This window comes from Vipera berus, assembly GCF_964194415.1.
Source record: "Vipera berus genome assembly, chromosome: Z".
Taxonomy (NCBI): domain Eukaryota; kingdom Metazoa; phylum Chordata; class Lepidosauria; order Squamata; family Viperidae; genus Vipera; species Vipera berus.
In genome coordinates this window covers 42,924,838-42,945,107 of record NC_138205.1, presented here as the reverse complement: position 1 = coordinate 42,945,107, position 20,270 = coordinate 42,924,838, and the positions used below count along the sequence as shown (strand labels likewise).

At 40.1% G+C, this 20,270-nt stretch overlaps 2 protein-coding genes across 4 annotated transcripts in view; both read left to right on the top strand.

The window, feature by feature from the left end:
• CACNB1 (calcium voltage-gated channel auxiliary subunit beta 1) overlaps positions 1 to 15,594 on the top strand; it is a 76,866-nt gene extending 61,272 nt beyond the window's left edge. For 2 of the 3 annotated variants that reach the window (XM_081343815.1, XM_081343817.1), the window contains 9 exons: positions 1,759 to 1,835; positions 2,521 to 2,681; positions 5,029 to 5,109; positions 6,838 to 6,896; positions 7,511 to 7,620; positions 9,728 to 9,879; positions 11,527 to 11,622; positions 12,556 to 12,741; positions 12,997 to 15,594. In XM_081343815.1, the coding sequence (XP_081199941.1) occupies positions 1,759 to 1,835; positions 2,521 to 2,681; positions 5,029 to 5,109; positions 6,838 to 6,896; positions 7,511 to 7,620; positions 9,728 to 9,879; positions 11,527 to 11,622; positions 12,556 to 12,741; positions 12,997 to 13,119 (1,045 nt within the window). In that variant the 3' untranslated portion in view covers positions 13,120 to 15,594. Of the gene's footprint in view, positions 1 to 1,758; positions 1,836 to 2,520; positions 2,682 to 5,028; positions 5,110 to 6,837; positions 6,897 to 7,510; positions 7,621 to 9,727; positions 9,880 to 11,526; positions 11,623 to 12,555 lie in introns of all 3 variants that reach the window. The other variant, XM_081343816.1, reaches the window with a different exon arrangement.
• On the top strand, positions 15,468 to 19,548 carry LOC308678962 (voltage-dependent L-type calcium channel subunit beta-1-like; the record flags this gene model as incomplete). The annotated part of the gene is made up of 1 exon (XM_081346193.1): positions 15,468 to 19,548. A coding segment is annotated over one exon (570 nt), but the record flags the coding sequence as incomplete, so codon positions are not given.
• Between the last annotated feature and the right edge of the window lie 722 nt (positions 19,549 to 20,270).

The window sequence follows — 20,270 nt, the reverse complement described above, 5'->3', positions numbered from 1 at the left end:
GCAAAACTACAAAATAAGGATTTTTTTAAAAAAATATTTTCAACAATGGCATTTTTAGGAAGGAAACAAAAGAGGCAAGAGAGCAATCAGCACAGTGCAATCAAATTCATCCCTTTTTATAAGCATGCAAGATCAATATGTGTACAAGAGGACAAAATTGTGCTGGTCTAACTGCCTTCTGCCTTCTTGTCTTTTTTAAACCTCTTCTCTTCTGGGCATCACTGATAACCAATATCTCATCTGAGGGTTAAATCTTATTAAATATAGTGTTCTTATGAGATGTCTTCCTTTTCAAATGAAATTAAACAAGATCTTGCAGCTGAGTCTGCTCATCTGTGGGGCCACCTTTGAAAAACTGTTTAGTTACCCATGTCATTATGCAAAACTGTACAGTAGCACCTGGCGCCTGCAAATGATGTCAATCACTGTTTTAGAGTACAAGGTGGGTGTCAGTTTCATCTTTCTTGCTACCATCAAGTGTTTCAGGGAATAAAATTGTCACGCACCTCATTAATCTTTAGCCTTATTAAACTTCATTGTACATTATGGATCTTAAAATCCCTCGGACATTCATTCGTCCATTCTATGGCTGCCCATCATATGTGCTGCAATTCTGAATGGCTCACAACCAAAGTAAAAACACTGAAAATATCCAGCAAACATAACACGTCTTGAGAGACACTGCAGAATCCTTCACATGATCTAACTCCTCTTTTAAAATACATGCAAAAGATAATCTCTCCTTACAATGTTTCAAATTTATTTAATTCTCATGACTCCTAATCCTTTAATTACTGGATCCATTTTCCTGCAAGTCCTTCTTCTAATGAAGAATTTTTAGCAATCTGCAAACTTTAATTATTAGTAGAGCATCTTTCTTGGAAGCTGAATATGGTTACCAAATGTTTTATATCTATATTCAAAATGTGCCTTAAATTTCACAGAATATTATCACATTAGATTTAGAGAGCCACCTGATTCCAAAATATACTGAAAAGACAGGAACTAGATGAACTTGTGTTGCAAGTAATTGTTGTGATTCAGGGTCAGCCTGTGGGTTCGGCAGTTGGGTCGGATGACTCAGATGAGGGGGAGGAGGGGGGTGTTGAAGAACTTGCTGATGATGGCTTTGAGCTCCGCAGAGCCCCCAGCCAGGCCCCTCCCACCTGGTGGAGACCCAGCTGTGTGAGCCTGACAACGTGGATGAAGATGACCCACAGCTGGCCCTGTTCAAGGACGCCCGACGCAGGAGGCAGTCAAGTAGGAGTAAACAGAGGAAGGCAATGGGGCTTCTCGGAAGGAGGGAGAGAGAAGCCACGCCCTGAACTCTTTATAAAGGACTTGTGTGGGGAGGGCTGGTTTGCTGAAAGCAACCGCTCAGATAGTGTTTCAAAGCTCCGGTATCTTGGTTCATGTCTTGTTTGTTTGTTTTTGTAATAAATTTGGCAGACGTATTCCAGCCTCTTGCCGTCTGTAAAGGGGTTGCCTTTTCTGTAAGGCCGGTAGCAGGCTGGTACAGAACAGTAATAGTTATCCAAGGGAAGCCTATCAGGCAGCATAAATAGGCAATTAAATAATGTTATTCTGCAGCAATGTTTGTCCAAGAATCAGAAAATTTAGCTGAATGAAGAAGTTAATTTTCTAGTGAGTAAAGTTGGCAAGGTTGGATCTTATGGTGATTCTCCTGTGCTATAGCTGATTTTTCCACAATCTCATCTTTCCACATTTTATTTTAATGGTTTGTTTTTATTTTTGCAGTAAATCAGGAGACAACTCCACTTCCAGCCTGGGAGATGTGGTGACAGGTCCCCGGAGACCCACCCCACCTGCTAGTGGTAAGGCATCTCCTTCTCAGAGACAATGGCTTTCACTGTTTTTCTACTTTCACCCTAGGTGAAAAGTCCTGCATCTCTCCTTACTGAGAATGAGAAAAGTCTGAAGCATCAGGAAGACCTGACTCTTTATGGGTGATGTTAGGCATTCAGCAAAATGAGATTCCATGGGAATTCTATGTTCGAATATCCCCTACATTTATATCTCACCTTCTGCCCAAAAGCCTTTATGCTCGTCAATATGCATTTCAAATGTATATTAGCCCAGCCTTCTTTCTAGGATGCTAGGTGTTCTGTTCTTTTTTTCCTCTTAACAATAAAAAATTGCATTTGCAAATAACAAAAAATTTCATTTGCCTTTCCCTTGTCTGAAATAGTGTAGGTTGCCCTGCCTCTCCAGGACTCCCTCTCTATAAGTCATTGCTTATGAATAGAACCTTTCTGTGCTTAAGCCACTGCCATGGGACAATACTTTACGGAAACTGGAATTTCTACCCCATTTTTTCCTTGCATTCTAAATTATTTTATTTTACTTTATTTTTTTTCCTTTCCTTTTAATTTATTTTACCTCCTGCTATTTCCAATACATACTGTCTCAGTTTGGTTATTGTTCTTGGGTTCCTTCTTTTTTTCTTTCTCTCTTCCCCTCCCCCACCTCTCATACCTTTTCACCTCATCCTTGTCCCAGGTACCTTGGAACTGACTAACTTAGCTTATGACCCAGATGCCCTTGATTTAGAGGAGGAGGAAGAGGCAGGAGCCGATGAGAGCCACCGCACCCCTAAAACTAGCGTTAGCAGTGTCACCACACCTCCCTCTACCACCAAGCGCATCCCCTTCTTTAAGAAGGTAACGGTGCCCCTATTTACTTGCATCTGCTTGCTATGTCCTGATAAGATGCCTGCCTGTGTGTATAGGCTGTTTTTGTCAAGGTCAGGCCATTGTGTGGCTAGGATAGAGGTGACCAAAAAGCATGTTGGAGAGCTTATCTTGTCATTGATCATCCATTGGCAATAATGAATCTAGAGCATAAGTTATAGGAATGAATATGGTGATGGCCTTCAAACAGTAAGTGGCATATTAAATGCACAATCTCTTGGACAGCAGGTGCTGTTCATAACATTTGTAACATGTAAATATAGTACATAAGAATGGTATATTCGCGTGATCACACCTATTTTTCATCTGTATGAGCTAAAAGATGTATTGGCAGCTAGTTCATACTCATGTGTGGACCATATTGCAAGATGGATCCAACATATTATGTGTCCTTTCTCCTGTTCCTCCCTGCCTTACATATCATGACAATAAAATAATTGAAGGGTAAGAAAGAAATATTTCAGTCATCCAATTATTTTCTCAGTTCATCCCCCCCCCCGTATAAATCCTTGAAAACTGAAAATTCAAACCATTTTCTCACTGTGCAAGTGACATTCCCATTCACTCTTCCCTAAGATGATGAGCCTTCCCTGTGCTGATTATAGGAAGAGAACATATTCTCCATTTGCTCACCTAAGGAAAATTCCACCAGCAGAATCTTCTGATAGCAAATGGGTGAAATAATTCTGCAGTTCCTCACAATGTAGACATGGGATTAAAGCATCCTGTTGGTCGCAATCATTCCATAATAAGCATGAATACAGAATTGCTAATAGCTTTTCCTCTCCAGATAAAGAGAACATCTCCAGATAAAGAGAACATTCAGCATTACAATGTTCTCTTTATCTGGAGAGGAAAAAGCTATTGGAATATTTCATATTCATTCTGTTCGACTGATTAAAAATTTTGTACAGTTCTGCACAAATATTATCTTCTTTTTGTACCTCTGAATATGAAATGGGGCTATTCAGAGCCTTCCTTAGAAAGTGGGAAGAAAATAACCTGGAGCCTAATTGTTAAAGTAATTCAAGATAAAGGTTGGGAAGTACTGCAAGACTAAATTACATGTCATATTAGTTTGCTATGAAGAAGAGGAAAGGGAGTGCTTAATTCTGTCTCTACTAGATGCCTTTCTCCAGAAATATCTTCCAAAGCTTTTCAGATGGAGGTGTAAATAGTTTGAGAAAGCACCTCCTTCTCTCTTGCAAGATTGAGTTGGATATACTACAAAGCTTATCCTGCACCTTTGTCCCTATATCAGCCATTTGATAATCCTATCCCATTGTCAGAATTGAGGTTTAACTCCTAGTTTGTGTGGGTTCTGGAACTGGAGGAAGAGGGATAAAATTTGCCTTAAGGAGCAAAAGAACTCTTCCATTGCCCTGTAGTATTATGGGGCTGCCATGAGTAAGAAGAGTAAGGAGAAGAGAGATCAAACTGGATGCTTGATGGAGGGTTGTTCTCCACAACACTAGTAGGTGTGAGGATTAATTTATTGATACTGAAAAACAGCCAGTATCCTGCTTTCCTTGGCCCTAGGTTTTTTTTCCTCCCTTCCCTTCCTGTGCTGACCTATGCTTCTGCAAGTGTGAGCTGTCAGTAACACGCATGCCCTGTTTGTTTTTCTCTTGCCTGTCCCTTCTCCCATTCCCATATCCCTATCCCCACCCCACCATTAATGGCGATCACTGGACATAGCCAAGCAGAAGCAAAAATCGGTAAGTAAGCTTATGAAATATCACATGAAGTGAAGGTTTCCCAGAAATTTAATTACTGAGATTCTGGGTTCAGTTGTTGTCATTAGTCAAGGACCACTTGTAATCCACAATATCAAGCTGTCCAAAGGCCTTCTGTTATGTCCGCCACCTGTTCTTTGAACAGGAGCTGCCAATCCATGAGGTTCACAAATTGCACACTGTTTTCTGTTCTGCTTTCATCCAGGACAAGCAATGGAAAGTCCTCAGGACCTGGTGGCCATTGAACCCAGAGCTACTCAATCTTGCTAGGGTTGAGTTGAAGCCCATTTTTCCTCACCCAGATTCCAATAGCCTCCAGATACCAAGAACCTCTATAGCACTATTTGGTTGGCCAGAGATGGAGGTATAAAGCTATGTGCCATGAGTGTACTGATGATATCTTATGTCATGCCATCAGATTACTTCATTCAGCAGCTTCATGTAAATATTAAACCAAATGGAGAGAGTGCCAAACCCTAGGGATCCCCACAAAGTAGAGATTGAAGTTATGAGAATCTGGAAGCACAAGTTAAGTGATCAGGAGCAAAGCTAATGTTTTATTCTTTCTTCTTTGTCCTCAGACAGAGCATGTGCCACCATATGATGTGGTTCCCTCTATGCGACCGATCATCCTTGTGGGCCCATCTTTGAAAGGCTATGAGGTGAGACATAGAGCATGTGGGTGGAAAGTTGGATTAATAGTGATGTGGAGAAAATAATATGGAGGAGTTAGGTTACTCTACAGGGATGCTGGAAACATTTCCAAAGGGCCATCAGATGTTTATACGTATTTTTTCATCTGCCAATTCATCATTCAAATTTGAGATACATCTCCTAAAACCATTGAATGGTATGTAGCTTTTACAAACTTTAGTGCAGTCCCCAGAGCAGCTCCAAAGGTTTAATTTTAATGTTTAATTTATAACAGAACTGGGAAATTATTAGATACAGTCTTTAAATGAAGTGAAATCAAATTTTTGCTCACTTTTTACTTGTGGTTTCATGCGGAACATCAAATGTTGAATACAATCTCAACCCTTAAAGAAGTCACTCCAATCCAACTTCCTTCTATGCATTTGAGTGAGAGTTGATGCCTCATCTTAGTGCAGCTCATGTCAACTTTGCTCCCATTTTGACCCATGATTCTATAAATCAGAGGTCCCCAACCTTTTGGGCACCAGGGACCAGTTCCATGGAGAGAGGTTTCTCCGCAGACTGGAGAGTGCTTGGTTTTGTGTGCTGCCTGCATCTCACACCTGGGTCTGTGCTTGTTTGTGTGGACCAGTTGCTTGCATGCCACGGACCAGTACTGGGCCACGGACCAGGGGTTGGGGCCCCCTGCTGTAAATCATTTTTTCCATCCTTCCCACTGGCTTTCTACACTATTTTCCAGTAGAAATGATTGGCAAGTGGAACACTATTAAACCTTGAAATCTCCATTTGAGATAGGGAGATGAAAGATCTTTCAAAGGTGTCATTCAGATGTTTAGAATAGATTGTGGATGTGCCTATCAATTGTTTACCCAGACATGGTCATTTCCTTTCTAATATAGTTGACTTTCCAGGTCTTTACATTATCAGTCTAAATCTACTTTCAGTGTTTTACACTCTCCTTTTTCCACAAAAATGCTAAGAAGAATTCTCATAACAATTTTAAAAAGCTGAAAACTAAATTGTAATACTTTTATGTAGATTAACAATTCTCTCTTCCTCTTTCTTGAGCAGAATCATTCAAAATAAAGACAAACTATTACAAAGGCATGTTGGTTTTGATTTTATACTAATATTTTGTATGAAGTCAACTACAGTGTTTATTAAATGATCTATCTATCTATCGATCTATTGATCTATCGATCTATCAATCTATCGATCTATCTATCTTTCTAACTATCTATCTATCCTTATATATCATCCAGCACATTTATGAACTCCCACTCAAAATAACTCTGGACAGCATTATGGCTCAGCTTTATATGAATGAACAACAGAGTTAGAAGGGACCTTGGAGGTCTTCTAGTCCATCCCCCCTGCTCAGGCAGACAAATTATTATCCAATCTCTTCTTAAAAACGTCCAGTGTTGGAGTACCCACAACTTATTGAGAAAAGTCATTCCACTGCTTAATTGTTCTAACTGTAGGGAAATTTCTCCTTAGTTCTAGTTTTAGTTATTAAATCCAAAAGGGTACCTATTCATGCAGAGAACAAAAACTGTATCCGCTGGCAATTGAACTGCAACATATCCAAGAGTTTTATACCCGAAGTCTAGCGGACAATTTTTTTTTATCAAATGCTGGCATAAACCTTTGCAAATATACAAACTTTTGGATTTTAACTTTAATTTTAACTTTTAACTGTATACCTCTCTCCCCCTTCCCTTTTATCTTCCCAGGTGACAGACATGATGCAGAAAGCCTTATTTGATTTCTTGAAACGCCGATTTGATGGCAGGTGTGAGCAGGACCCTTGGGGGGAAAAGAGAGGTCTTGGGGAAAACCTAGAAATCTTATGGCCCCATCTATGTGATTTCTGGGGAAAAAATCCAAGTAGGGGTCATAAGATATGGGAGGGTTGCTAGAGAGTTTCAGCCTTCCAGAATTTTAGAAGTTTTCCTGCATTTTACTGACTATAAAACATTTTCCCCTCTTTCTTCCAGGAGATGAAGGTTTCTTTTTGAAATAAAAAATGAAAGAAGTTAGATTTTTTTGGTGTGGTTTGTTAAAAACTCCTTTCCTCAGTGCTTTTTTTGTAAAAGAAAAAGGTGCCGGAACTCACACATGTCATACAACCCGCCTTGCCTACCCTACAAGGTTCCATCCAAAAAAGGTGCCGGAACTCCGTTCTGAGCGTTCTATGAGAAAAAAAAGCCCTGCCTTTCCTTATTCATGAAGAGAAACAAGTTTCAGTTTGGTTTAAGTGGGCTGATTTATTAAACTTCTATTGGCAGATATTTAGAATCCTTTTTCTGGTTGTAACACCAGAAAAAATGTCCTAGTGATCTGGTGGGAATACCTGGCGAATGAAGTTGGCTTCCTCAGCTATTCATCCCTCTGTGTCTTCCACAGAATATCCATCACACGTGTGACGGCTGATATCTCTCTTGCTAAGCGCTCAGTCCTCAACAATCCTAGCAAACACACCATCATTGAGCGCTCCAGTACCCGTTCCAGTCTGGGTAAGGCTAAGTTGAGGTCCCGCAAGAAAACTTCAAATCTTTGTTTTCTTCTACATTTTTTTCCTCAGGATGTTTCCCCCCCCCCTATAGAAATAGTGGGAGGGAAGAGAAGGCAGCTCACATTACACTAACATTTTGCATGGTGACTATTTAAGCCTTGTCTAACTCTGATCTTTATCAGTTGAGAACATCTTTTCCTGAATGCTATTTGATTTTTATTTTTATTTTATTTTATGTTTGTAGTGTTGTCTTTCTTCCCCTCTCCCTGACAGAACCCCTTTGACACAATCCTTGAGCAGGGCATTGGGATGGTCTCTAGAACAACACGAATTTATCTGTATCCAGGAATGGAAGTGGGGACACCCTAAAACATGCAGAGCATGGACAATGGTATCAGAAGTATTATAAGACGCATTTTAAATCATATACACTTCTGTGCATGAGGAAGAATGTTCCTTCTCAACCAACAATTGAAAAAGGAGAAAGCAGTTGGGTTTGTCAGCAGCCTTCTCTATGTTTAATTCCTCCCCATGTTGTGACTTCCTCAGTCTTGTAGGCATCTTTTGCTGCTTCCCAATGACTTCGACTCACTCTTCTCTTTTTCCCCCCCTTCCCACAATTTCCCTTCCCTTGTGTCTGCGCATCCTCTTCCTTTCTGTACTCCTGATACAGATGTCTTGGGTATGTAACCTTTAACTTCACAAGCTCTCCAGTGTTCCATTCAAGTGCCAATTTAACATGCTTAAGTTCAGCATGGGAAATATGTTTAAGGGAACGGGGCAGGGGGTGATCAAAACCAGAACAATAAATATTGTTCTTGCCAAAATGTTTAAAACATTTTTTTTTGGATTTTTAATTGGGAAGTGAAAAATGCAGAGTCATATCAGTCTCATTTTTCACTTTAATTCATTTCCTAGGATCTTAATGAGCCAAACCAAATCCAGAAAAGAATGTTTTTGGTTTTCAGTTCATGGCCATCATAAGGACAGCAACAATGCTTAATGTTTTGATTGCAGCCGTATGCATATTTACCTGGGAGAAGACCATTTAAATTCAGTGGGACATATCTTTAAATAGACTTAATGCTCTGACACTGTTAGAGAAATCACTTGGTTGTAAAAGGTTACAGATTCTATATTTAGATTTATTTATTTATCTATTTATTTATTTTTTGGACATTTCCTGTATCTGCCATTTCTAATTTTGCTATTCTGCTGGTTTTTAGACTTTGACTCCCAGAATTCTCAGTAATGGTTATGCTGCCTGTGCAATTCTGGGAGTTCCACACAGTTGGGCTGTGGTCGTATTGAGGAAGACTACCATACTGAAGTCATAGCATTTCTGCACATTAAACTGAAAACTTATATATAAAAAACCCAAATAGAAATTTTTAAAACAAGGAGATCACTTTGGATTACAGGTAGCATTTCCATGTGGTGCATTGCCCATATTACTGTCACGATGTGGCACAAACTCCATTAAAAATTATCCTAGAAGTGATGAGGAAGGACTAGATACTTCCTATTAACGCCCTGGGGGATATCTTGCTGTATAAGGCCCCGTGAATCAGAACTTAGCTTTCTTATTTATATTTCAAACTTGCTTCTTGTGGCTGGCAGCTAGTTTACTTTTCATTTGAGGATGGCTTTAAGCCAAACTGTCATTGGATCAGACTGATGGTTGATCATTCAGAAATGAAAAGAATTAATGTTTGTCCTATAAAATAGGCAGATTTAATAAGTGTATTCTTTTTCAAATGCAGCTTCTTCCAAAATCTCACAATGATGGGCGCTATAGCTGTGGTGCCTAAATATATTGGTGAAAATAGTGAGTTGTGAGATAATAATTGATTACATTTCATGCATTGAACAAAGGCTACAGAAAGAAACAGTAAAGACATCCCCAAATCTGTTGTTTTTCTTTTCTGTTGATGTTATTTCTCAAAATTCCATAACTAGAATGTCCAGTTTTTCAGAAGAAAACCAGGTTGAGAAAAAAATGTTCTAGGGCTTTCACAGGGCAGTGTGGATCTTGCTGCCATTTTTTCCCCCATGGCAGTGCTGACCTTGTCTTCTCCTTTTTTGCTACTTGCTCTCTGCCTTGGCAGCTGAAGTGCAGAGCGAGATAGAACGCATCTTTGAATTGGCTCGAACATTACAACTGGTTGCCTTGGATGCAGACACCATTAATCATCCAGCTCAACTCTCCAAGACCTCATTAGCACCTATTATTGTCTACATCAAGATATCTTCTCCAAAGGTGAACAAATTCCCTTTTTCTTCCACCTGATTCTACTAACAAACTACCTTCCACCTGGTTTGGGAAAGAAAGGTGGATGGCCATAGAAGGACTTGGCGCTAAAATAAATTAGAAAGAGTACATAAGAAATATATAAATATTTTTAACAGAAATTGTTAATATCTTTCAGAAATTGGCTAGTGTTAAATTATAGAGGAGAATGCTTAAGTTACATAGAAGCCAGAAATTGTTGAGCTGAACTAGTGGTGCACTTACCTTGTACTATTTTTATTGGCTGCCACTGTTCTCCACGATTTCAGGAAGGAATTTTTCCCAACCCTTTTGATGTCAGGAATTGAATTTGTGAACTTTTTGCATGAAAATCCTGTGCTGTCTCTAATGAATTTAAGAAGTTCCATTCTTAAAGGGGGGAATGTTAAACAGCCTAGAAAATATAATATTCCTGAGGTGATCAGAAATGTATGAGACATTTTATAACCTTATTTTCTTCCTTTTGTTATTTTATTATTTATGTCTTTACCTTGTTGTTTCCTTTATATTATTAAAATTACTGGTTACCTCAAAAACATATTTTAACAAATCCAGTGAAATTGCATAACCTGCCTACTTTGGCCTTGGCCATATGGCTGATCATTTTTGGAAATACTTGCGTGCATGATTCTGGTAGCACTCAGGTTGCTTCTTTAATGAGTTTATTTATTTAAAAAATATATACATTCACATTTTACTACTAGTTTCCATTTCCCTTTCTGGACCTTAATGAATGCCTCTATGGTCTAAATTTGAAATAAGAAAGCACTAATAGCAGAAGAAATGTAAAAAATGGTTAATTTGCTAATGTTGTTCTCCTTAACTGCTTATAGTTGTAATCTGACTTTTGTGATGGGAGGATAGTAACCATAATATAAGTGAGGCTTGGGTGAAATCTTGATCATGGGAAGAGAATGAACAAGTATGCTATGGAAGAGATAGAAGAAACAGCAGGTCCTATCCTGGTCCCTGAATGCAGCAAAGACCAAAGAGTTTTCCAGTTTTCACCCCGGGCTGGTTGTGTTTCATGTGTTCTCTTTTCAAAAACGTAATATTATTTTGAGCATAGGTTGTTTAAAATTGAGTGTGATCGTGCATAAGTGAAATTATGCCCTGTTAAACGTAAAGACATCACATAGTTCATACAAATTCATCAGTAGCTTCTTGTTTCTCTTTTGAAACAACTGCACATACAAAAATAACTTATCACAAATTAGACAACTGGCCCAACTAGTTCAGAAACTTCAGGCTCAAAGGAGTTATTTAAGATGTCAAGCAAAGACACAAACATTTTGACAGAAGTTGCTAGGAAATGAAGACAGGATGCAGAAGGCAAAACATTGCTCTATTGTCACTGCAATCTATCCACTCTAGATCACTAGTTTATCTCCACAATATGAAATGTATTCTTGTGACTATTTTCTCTGATGAATAAAGGCTCTGTGTTCAGGGGAATACCTCTTCCCTGTATATAATTGTTCATACATTTGCAAGGGTTCCTTCAGGAGAAAGATGAGAGCAAGAGTTCTTTGGAAGTATCCTCCTCTCTTTTAATAATTGGTTTGTTCTAATCGTGTCTCCATTATTTTGGGCCCTGACATATTCTTTCTCCAACAGGTGCTGCAAAGGTTGGTGAAATCTAGAGGTAAATCCCAGGCCAAGCACTTGAATGTTCAAATGGTGGCATCAGACAAGTTGGCACAATGTCCCCCAGTAAGTTCTCGCACTGGGTGCCAGCATCCTAATTGTCAGGACTCTTCAACTATTCTCTCCCTTCCTTCCATATTTCCAATCCCAGTTATACCAAGCAAATGGAGCGTTTGGCCCTCTTCTCATCACTACCAGTTTGCTCTGCCCTCCTCTTTGTGGTACCAAACTTCACATTTCAGCCTCTGTTGTGATATTCCATTATTTAGCTAAGTTCTTGGTCGGTATCTTTGCCCATGTTTACAAAGTAAGCCAAGTAGGGTAGATATTGTGATTTTTCTGTGCTCAGTATCATGTCTAGCCTAGTCTTTTCTAGTTGTGATTTCCAGAGATGATGGATTACAATTCCTAATAAATACACCTGGCCAGCACGTTCATACGGAGGAAACGCTGACCAAAATGTTTTTACCACTAGTAAAAAAAAAATAGCAATACATACAGTATTTTCCCCTTTCTCTCTTACAGTGCCCATTGCACTTGCAGCAGAATAGTTTTTCAGTACAGTAATGGGATAGTATCCTTTATCGTATCTGAAGGATTCAAGTAAGCTTAGGTGGTACAGAAAGATCATGTTGCTCATGTAGCTCTCCTCTTCAACTCTTTGTTCCCATCTCCCAAAGTTTACCCTCTGAAAATTGGAGAAGATTGTGTTTTTAAAAACCTACTACTGCATTATCATTGGCATCCTTCAGTCTCAAGAGACTATGGTATCGTGCTCTGGGAAGAGGTCCTAAAGCAGCATCTGGTGTGGCTAAAAAAGCCAATTTGACAGTGGCAGTCCCTTCCACACTGCAGCCCACTGGCTTCTATTCATACAAACTATCCAGCTTCCTCTTTTGCTTCCTGCTGTTCTTGATATTTCATCCCATTTTTATACCCCCCACCCATCTCTCTATTGCTCCCATTGAACCAATGACTCTTCATCCTATTTTTCTGCAGGAAATGTTTGACATCATTCTGGATGAAAACCAACTGGAAGATGCTTGTGAACACCTGGCGGAGTACCTGGAAGCCTACTGGAAGGCCACACATCCTCCTAGCAGCAATCCACCCAATCCACTGCTAACCCGCACCATGGCAACTGCTGCCCTGGCTGCGAGCCCTGCCCCGGTCTCCAACCTCCAGGTACAAGTGCTGACCTCCCTCAAGCGCAACCTGGGGTTCTGGGGTGGAAGGGGCAGCCTGGACGAGGGGCTGAGTGGAGCTCTCCGGGTTGAGGAACATGAGTTATAGCTTTCTGGAAAAACTGGGATGTTGCTCCAGAAAGAAGAAATAAGGGAGATCCACAAACAAGGCTCCTGCTTGCCCTCAAAGGACTCTTGGTACTGCTGTTCAGTGAAGGTGATTGCTCTCTGTTTCTTCTTCCGCTCTCTGCTTTAGACTTCTTGGATGAATCCCTCTGCTAAGGACCCCTCCTCCTTTTCAAAATTTACACTAATTTTATTGAAAGGATGCCTTGTCAGGTTTCCTGTGTATCTCCATCTTCCCCTGCCTTTGTCTTAACAAGCGATACTTCCTAGGAAACTGAACTGAGAATGTTGGGTCTGGAGTTTAAGGAAAATATTGCAATTTATTTTAATCATGGTAAAATGGTATCACAGAAGCCGTAAAAGCATTCATTTTCCTTCACTTTCTTGCCAGGTCATGCAGGAATTGACCAAGCTTTCTGCAAATATATGTACATGAATGCAAAAGCTGGGTTACTATGCCACAAATCTGACCATGGTTGCCATTGTTTTTTTTCCTGGATGAATTTGCACTACCATTCACCTCCTCTGCCATGCTATGTTCCTACTGTATTCCTAAACACAGTATAAGAATGTGGAAAAGGGCTGTACTCGAAAGGTAATTATTCCCCAATTTGGTACTGCTCAGATCTACTGATTTCAACTCAACTGCGTGAATTTTCGGTGTGCTGAAAATTCTCTGTGTTGAGCTACAGCACATCTAGAATACACCAGGTTGGGGAAGCTCCAGTGGAGTGAGATTATTTTTTAAAAATCCACTACTACTGCGTCTCCAAATAATATACTATCTAAAAACCTAATCATTGTTGCAACTTATCAAAACAATGTCCTGTTCTAGCTTCCTAGCAATTAGTAGACAAGTCAACACCAAACTATCAGAATCAGCACCCAATTTTGTCAGAATCAGCACCTTCCATATCACATTATTCAATGTCTTATCTTTTTACTTCAACTAGGACCCTCATCTTTGAAAGTTAATTTCCATTGCAATCCTAAGCTAATTCAAAGATTGATAGGCAAACCTAGTAAACTAACTTCTGGCATGAGGCTCATCTAATATGTTTCTTTCTTCAGTTGAAAATATAAATTTGCACCATAATTATAATAGTTTGTTTTTTCAGGAGTGAAGGTAATCTGTTCCGATCATTCAGAAACTTGAGTTTTCCTTGTTTCAAATGGATGTTTGAGTATATGATGAAAAAGTCACACGCTTTTTATTTTTAGAAAAGTGCAGGCTCTGAAGTGGTAAACATATCTGAAGCTACTACTTAAGTTGATCCTTTTCCCAATTGGCCCTCCTTGCTTTTTTATGGGTCTGCATGATGAGACTCAATAGACTACTAATTTCCTATATAAATGGCATTGTGTCAGAACTTGACCAAAATCCAGGTACAGTTTATCCTCGACTTACAACAATTCTTTTAGTGATCATTTGAAGTTATAACAGCACTGAAAAAGTGACCTATGACCATAGCAGCATCCCCATGGTCATGTGATCAAAATTCAGACACTTGGCAACTGACTTATATTTATGATGGCCGCAGTGTCCCGGGGTCACTTTTTGTGACATTCTGACAAGCAAAGTCAATGGGGAAGCTAGATTCACTTAACATCTGTGTTATTAACTGAAGAACTGCAGTGAGTCATTTAACAATTGTGGCAAGAAAGGTCTTAAAATGGGGCAATACTCACTTAACAACTGTCTCTCTTAACAGAAATTTTGGGTTCAATTGTGGTTGTAAGTTGAGGACTACTTGTAGTCCCACAGAGCAGTATGTAGTCAGTTTGATCGTGAGCTATGTAATCTGAAATCTTACAGGTTATCAAACTGGGTAGTAAGTCTTTTTAATGTTACAGAAACAATGGAAAAGTCTCATTTTTCTCCTAAATAACTACATGTGTGCATGTACATATCTGTATGTATGTGTGCATGTATGTATGTATTATGTCACAGGGAATGAAATATAGCCAAATTTGGAAGAAGAAGTGCTGGTGAGCAAAATCCAATTGGAGGAACAGAAGATTCTCATTCCTGTTCTAGTTCACATTGATTCTGCATAACTTGTCCAAAACTATATCTAAACAGCAATTTCTGACAACATGCCAGAACTAACATTTTTCTCTGACGCTATTTCTCTTTTTCCTGGTGATGCCATTCAAGGCAGAATTTGGGGGCAAATAGATCCTAGTTTGGAGAGCCAAAATATAGCATGGCATGGTTTGTTTTCTGTTGAAGTAAGTAAAATAATATACATTATTGCCTAAAAGTACACTTTATGCTATTAAGTCTGGACTTTATAATTAACCAGCAACACTACTGTTCCAAACCTCTCTTCCCACACCCCTAATTTCTCAGTCCCTCAATTATCTATCTTCATTTCTTTGCAAGTTTCTTTGATATTAAGATGCATGGGGATTTTCTTGTTCGTCTGCTTGGGGAGAAAGAAGAGGAAATGCTGCCCAAAAAAATGGTCTGTCTTGGCCTGGGGAGAGGAAGTCTGATTGCTTTCTTAAATCTAGGGTGATTCACAAGACTAGAGTTCAAGAATGTCTCATTCTAACCAGTTTGAGGATATTACTGCTGCTGTGTAGTGGCTGCACTAACATTGTTTTATCTTTTTCTTCTGTTTGTTTGCATGGTGTGCGATATCTGCTTCTTTCAATCAGGGACCCTATTTGGTGCATGGGGAGGAACCTCATGACCCCGAGCATCCTGGCCTCCACAGCTACACAGGGCAGCCAGTGGGGCGTGGCCAGATCCGTTCAATGGTGCCTCCTTCTCACTTGGCTGCCCGAGGCCTTTCCCGACAAGACACCTTTGATTCAGAGATGCCGGGCAGTCGTGATTCTGCTTACACAGATCCAGCGGATTCCTGCATGGACATTGAAACTGACCCTTATGAGGAGCCGGACCTTCCTTGCCTGAGTCACCGCCAGGGCGCCTGGCAGGCTGAAGAACCTGAGCCTCATCACTTCCAGGGCCACAGTCATCGTCCCCTCCAGTGCCAAGGCTCCCCAGAGGCCAAGGAGCCTGACCGACAAAACCATAACCGGTCTCTGCGTGGGCGGGGCAAAGGGCGGGAACATTACTGCCAGGAAGAGGAGGAGGTGGAAGCTCTAGGTCATAACCGTAACAATGTGGAGGACTGGGGGCGTGATGTTTATATCCGTTAAGGCCTCAAGGGCAGGTTTTTATCTGCCTAGAAAGAAGCTTGTTCCCACTCAGACCTTTGGGGGTGACAGCTGAGAGCCACTGAGGGCAGAGGCTGTCCCTAAAAGATTGGCCTTCAGCCCCACAGGTAGAGCTTGGATGGCTGTAGTACTTGCACCCCCAAAGCCACATCATCATTGACTAGCCTGTAACTCAATGCCCCTCCTTGTCTGGGGATTCCCTCCATTCTCTTTTTGCCATTTGTGCCAACAACATCTTTAACATCCTCACCCTGCCAGCAGCACTGCCTGGGCTTTCCCACAAGATCATGAAGAATCACATTGACCTTAAATTTTTCTTTATATTTCAGGGCTGGAAGGGTGGGGACAGTCCCTGAGGAGAAGGGACAGGAAGAGAATTGGTCTCCGCTGGTGCCTCAGATTATCCCAAATGCTTGGGGAATGGCAGGGTTGGACAGTGACCATAGACTGGCTCTTCTAAAGTCCTTCTTGCCTGTCCCCAGCCAGAGCCAAACAGCTTCAGGAGGAAGATGGCCGCCTTTCCTCTTTCAATTTAAAACTGTCTTAGATCTCTTCCTTTGCTATCTTATGGTGCTGCATCCAGCCCGCCACTGTGGGGGAAAGGGAGAAAAGATAACTCTCAATTTTTCTCCCAGGATTTGTTCATTGCCAGACCTTTTCCAGTGCCTAAAAAAGAATTACAACACAAATCACCTTAAATCAGCCTTCTCCATTCTGACAGCCTCCAGTCCTGTTGCATGATAACTGCATAATTCCCAGCCAGCACATCTGGAAGTTATCATGTTGGAGAAGGCTGCCTTAAATGCTTCAGCCCTCCAGTGCCTCTGCTCAGGGCCCTTCTGTTCGTATTTTGCATGCTGAACAGATTCTGATCATACAGAATGCATGCATGTACGTGTGGTATGCGCCATGTGCCTGGCAGAGAGAAAGTCTTTGACATCCCTGTAAATTGCTCTCTGGATCTCAGTACTGACTTTGGAAAACTCCTTCCAGCATGTGTGATAGCCTGGCTCGAGGCATTAGGCAGATAAAAGGCAGAGCAGCTCTCACACCCCTTAGCCCACAAGGAGGCAATTCTAGCTAGTCTCCTTTGCCTTTGCCTTTCCCTTGTGGAAAGCTTGCGTGTTGACCCACCCTGCTATTGCTTCTTTCTTCCTGAGGATTTATTTTCCTTGGTGAACTTGGGAACCTAGCTGTCTTCCTCTTCTGATAATGTGCCAGATATGTTGCAGGTAAAGCAACCAGGACAAAAACCAGAAATAAGAGGAATTGGGATAGATCAAGTTGGAGTCCTAAATCTGCTACTATTGATTACACATGTGCAGGTCTAGAAAGCTGCTGGATCTAGGGGAGATCTAGGGGAGGACCAGGGATGATCATCAACGCAGAACATATTAACTATGTCCATAGTTGCTGCTTGCTCCTACCGTTATCAGTTATGCTATGATAAGACTCTCTTACCCAGACCAATGTTTTAAGAATGTAATTTTTGGGTCCAAATCTACTTCCTGCCTCTAGTCCCCAGGATCTTCCTATAAAAGGATTTTAACAGGTAAGAATTGTGATTTCATGGACACATCCATTTGGTTTACTTGACAACAATATGGGGGTAATTTATTATTATTGCCCTGTAAGTAGTTTTAATCAACTTTGCTTAACGTTTCTTGAAATCAGCTACATTCTGTACTTACTTACTCTTAAAAGGATTAATCTTTACTAAGATTCATTATTGTGGCATGGAATTGTAACAAGCAACCCTTGTAATTTCTAAATAACACAGAGACCTCAGGAGTTTCCCTTCCCTCCTCTATAGATATGTCAGGCTTCTATGTGAGCTTAGAAAAAAAAAGGTGCCACAGCTTTAAGAATCATATTAATTTTGAATGAATAGATTCATTAAGACTTGGATGGATGCCTGAAAAAAAAGGAAGGCTAATGTATAGTGGAGAAGTGCTGTGCTTACTCTCCCGTGAGTACTGAAGCGCTTGTACATCATTTCTGAAGACTACCCACCCTTGTTTATAAATTATATGCCCTAGGCTCTGTTAGAATAGTGCTTGTAAAAATATTCAATAAAGGAAGATAATGGAAACTTGGTTGTATTAGGAGGGAGAAATAGTAAAAAAAATGTACTGACATCAGATTCTTGGATTTGGGCCACCTTCTTCAATGTGGTGCCAAAGAGTAAGGATTGAGGGAATCCTAGCTCAACATAGCTGAAAGTCTCCAATTCAAGAAGGACTGGCATCTTTCTTTGATAAAGCTGGTAAAATTTTGGCATATTCAACTAGCAGGAAAAAGGGAGGACATTGTGGCATATAAATCCAGCCTACCTATTAATGTACCAAGAAAGTACAAGGAATTAAAATGAAACTCTGCTGCAAGGCATAGGAATAACTGTTAACCAGAAGTACAGGTTGGTGAAATGAGACACAATTTTTTGGATTTATGACATCTTGCAATGATTGGAGGTGTCTCGTCCTGATAGGTTTTGACCTGACGGTTAGTGGCAGAATGATTGACTTGATATGTTTTGGGTCTTTTCTGCTATAGGGAAAAGGAAATAAAAGAAAACAGATAATCTCCCCAGAGCTTTGCTATTGGTTTGATCCAGTTATGTAATTCTTTCCCACCTACTCTTGAAATGGAAGTTCTCTTTGGTTTATTGCATCTTTGATTCCTTATTTTAAGCCGCTGCTTCTTATTCCAGAGCTTTGCACACCCACAACACTTTAGTGGATAATCTTTCTATTAGATACAACTGCTGCATAGATTGCTTTAATTTTTCTGCTCTGGGAACTTCAACTTCAGCAGCCCTGGACCTTTTGTGTTCAATTGATTAAATGATGATAAAGATAGGAATAGGCTATTTTGAGTTCTGTAAATCCAAATTAGCTTAGGGTTTTCCCTTCTTTCCATGCCCACAAAGTTCTCAATATGAAAGATAATAAAAGATCTATTACTCTACCTACATGTTCAAATTTGTTCTGTGATGAATTTAAATTTATTCTGTTGCTTCAGTGGAGATAAAAAGTTGCAGACTCATAAACTCTCTACCAACAAGTTGTTAACGGTGTAGCTGAGTTACAAGAAGAATATATCAAATTATAAGATTATTTGAAGAGAGAGTATTTTATATTATTTATTGTAATGTTCCTTGAGATAAAATTACTTGGCCAAATTTCTAATGCATGATTTCACCAAAAGACTTACAAACAGGAGTTTCTGAGGAGACAAAGAGGTGGTGATGGAGATATTTTTAAGAGTATGCTGTTGAATTTTCAAGTAATTAATATTGATCATCTTCATCCCCTACTTATTTGTACCTCTTGGTTTTATTCTCCTCTTTGGGTTGTTATGTTGCTTAATTTGAGTGGGGAGCAAAAGAGAAAGATTATTAATAGAATATAAATTTTATTAAGTTTTTGCCTCATCATTATACCACTGGTTCTTCAATGCTTCAATAATCCAAACCTATCATTATCATGAGAATAAAATTATTTTCTAAAATGCTATCTCTCTGAAATGTTTATTGTGTTCAGTGAAGAACAGTGAAAAATACCTTATCCCCAAATCATACATATTAAAGGGAGGAATACTGAGATGCTGCTTGCATGCAGTTGCATAACAAGTAACCCTTGCAAAAAACTTGCATCTAAAAATGTGGAAACATGGATGTAACTAGAAATCCAAAGCTTCTATAACTCAGGTGGATTCATTTGCAATAAGAATCTGTCCTCTGAATGCTGGTCTTCAGGAATCTCATGAACAAGGTGGATATACACATTCCAAACAAAATGCAAGAGGCAAAGAAGTGCTATGAAAAACAATTGCCTCTTCCAGGGAGCTACTTTAACCTGCTTTCTTCTACTAAGTTGGCCAATATACAGTAATCTCCTCTGTCTTGACAGCTGATTTCTGTTATCCTTCAGTAAAGGGGTCAGAAGGTAATGTCCTTACTGTGTTAGTTCACGAGGCTGCAGTCCAGGGATCCCACTTCCCCTTGCTAACTGGGAAAGGTAAAGGTTCCCCCACACGTGTGCTAGTCGTTTCCGACTCTAGGGGCCAGTGCTCATCTCCATTTCAAAGCCGAAGAGCCAGCGCTTGTCCGAGGACGTCTCCGTGGTCATGTGGCCGGCATGACTAGACACCAAAGGTGCACAGAATGCTGTTACCTTCCCACCGTAGTGGTCCCTATTTTTCTACTTGCATTTT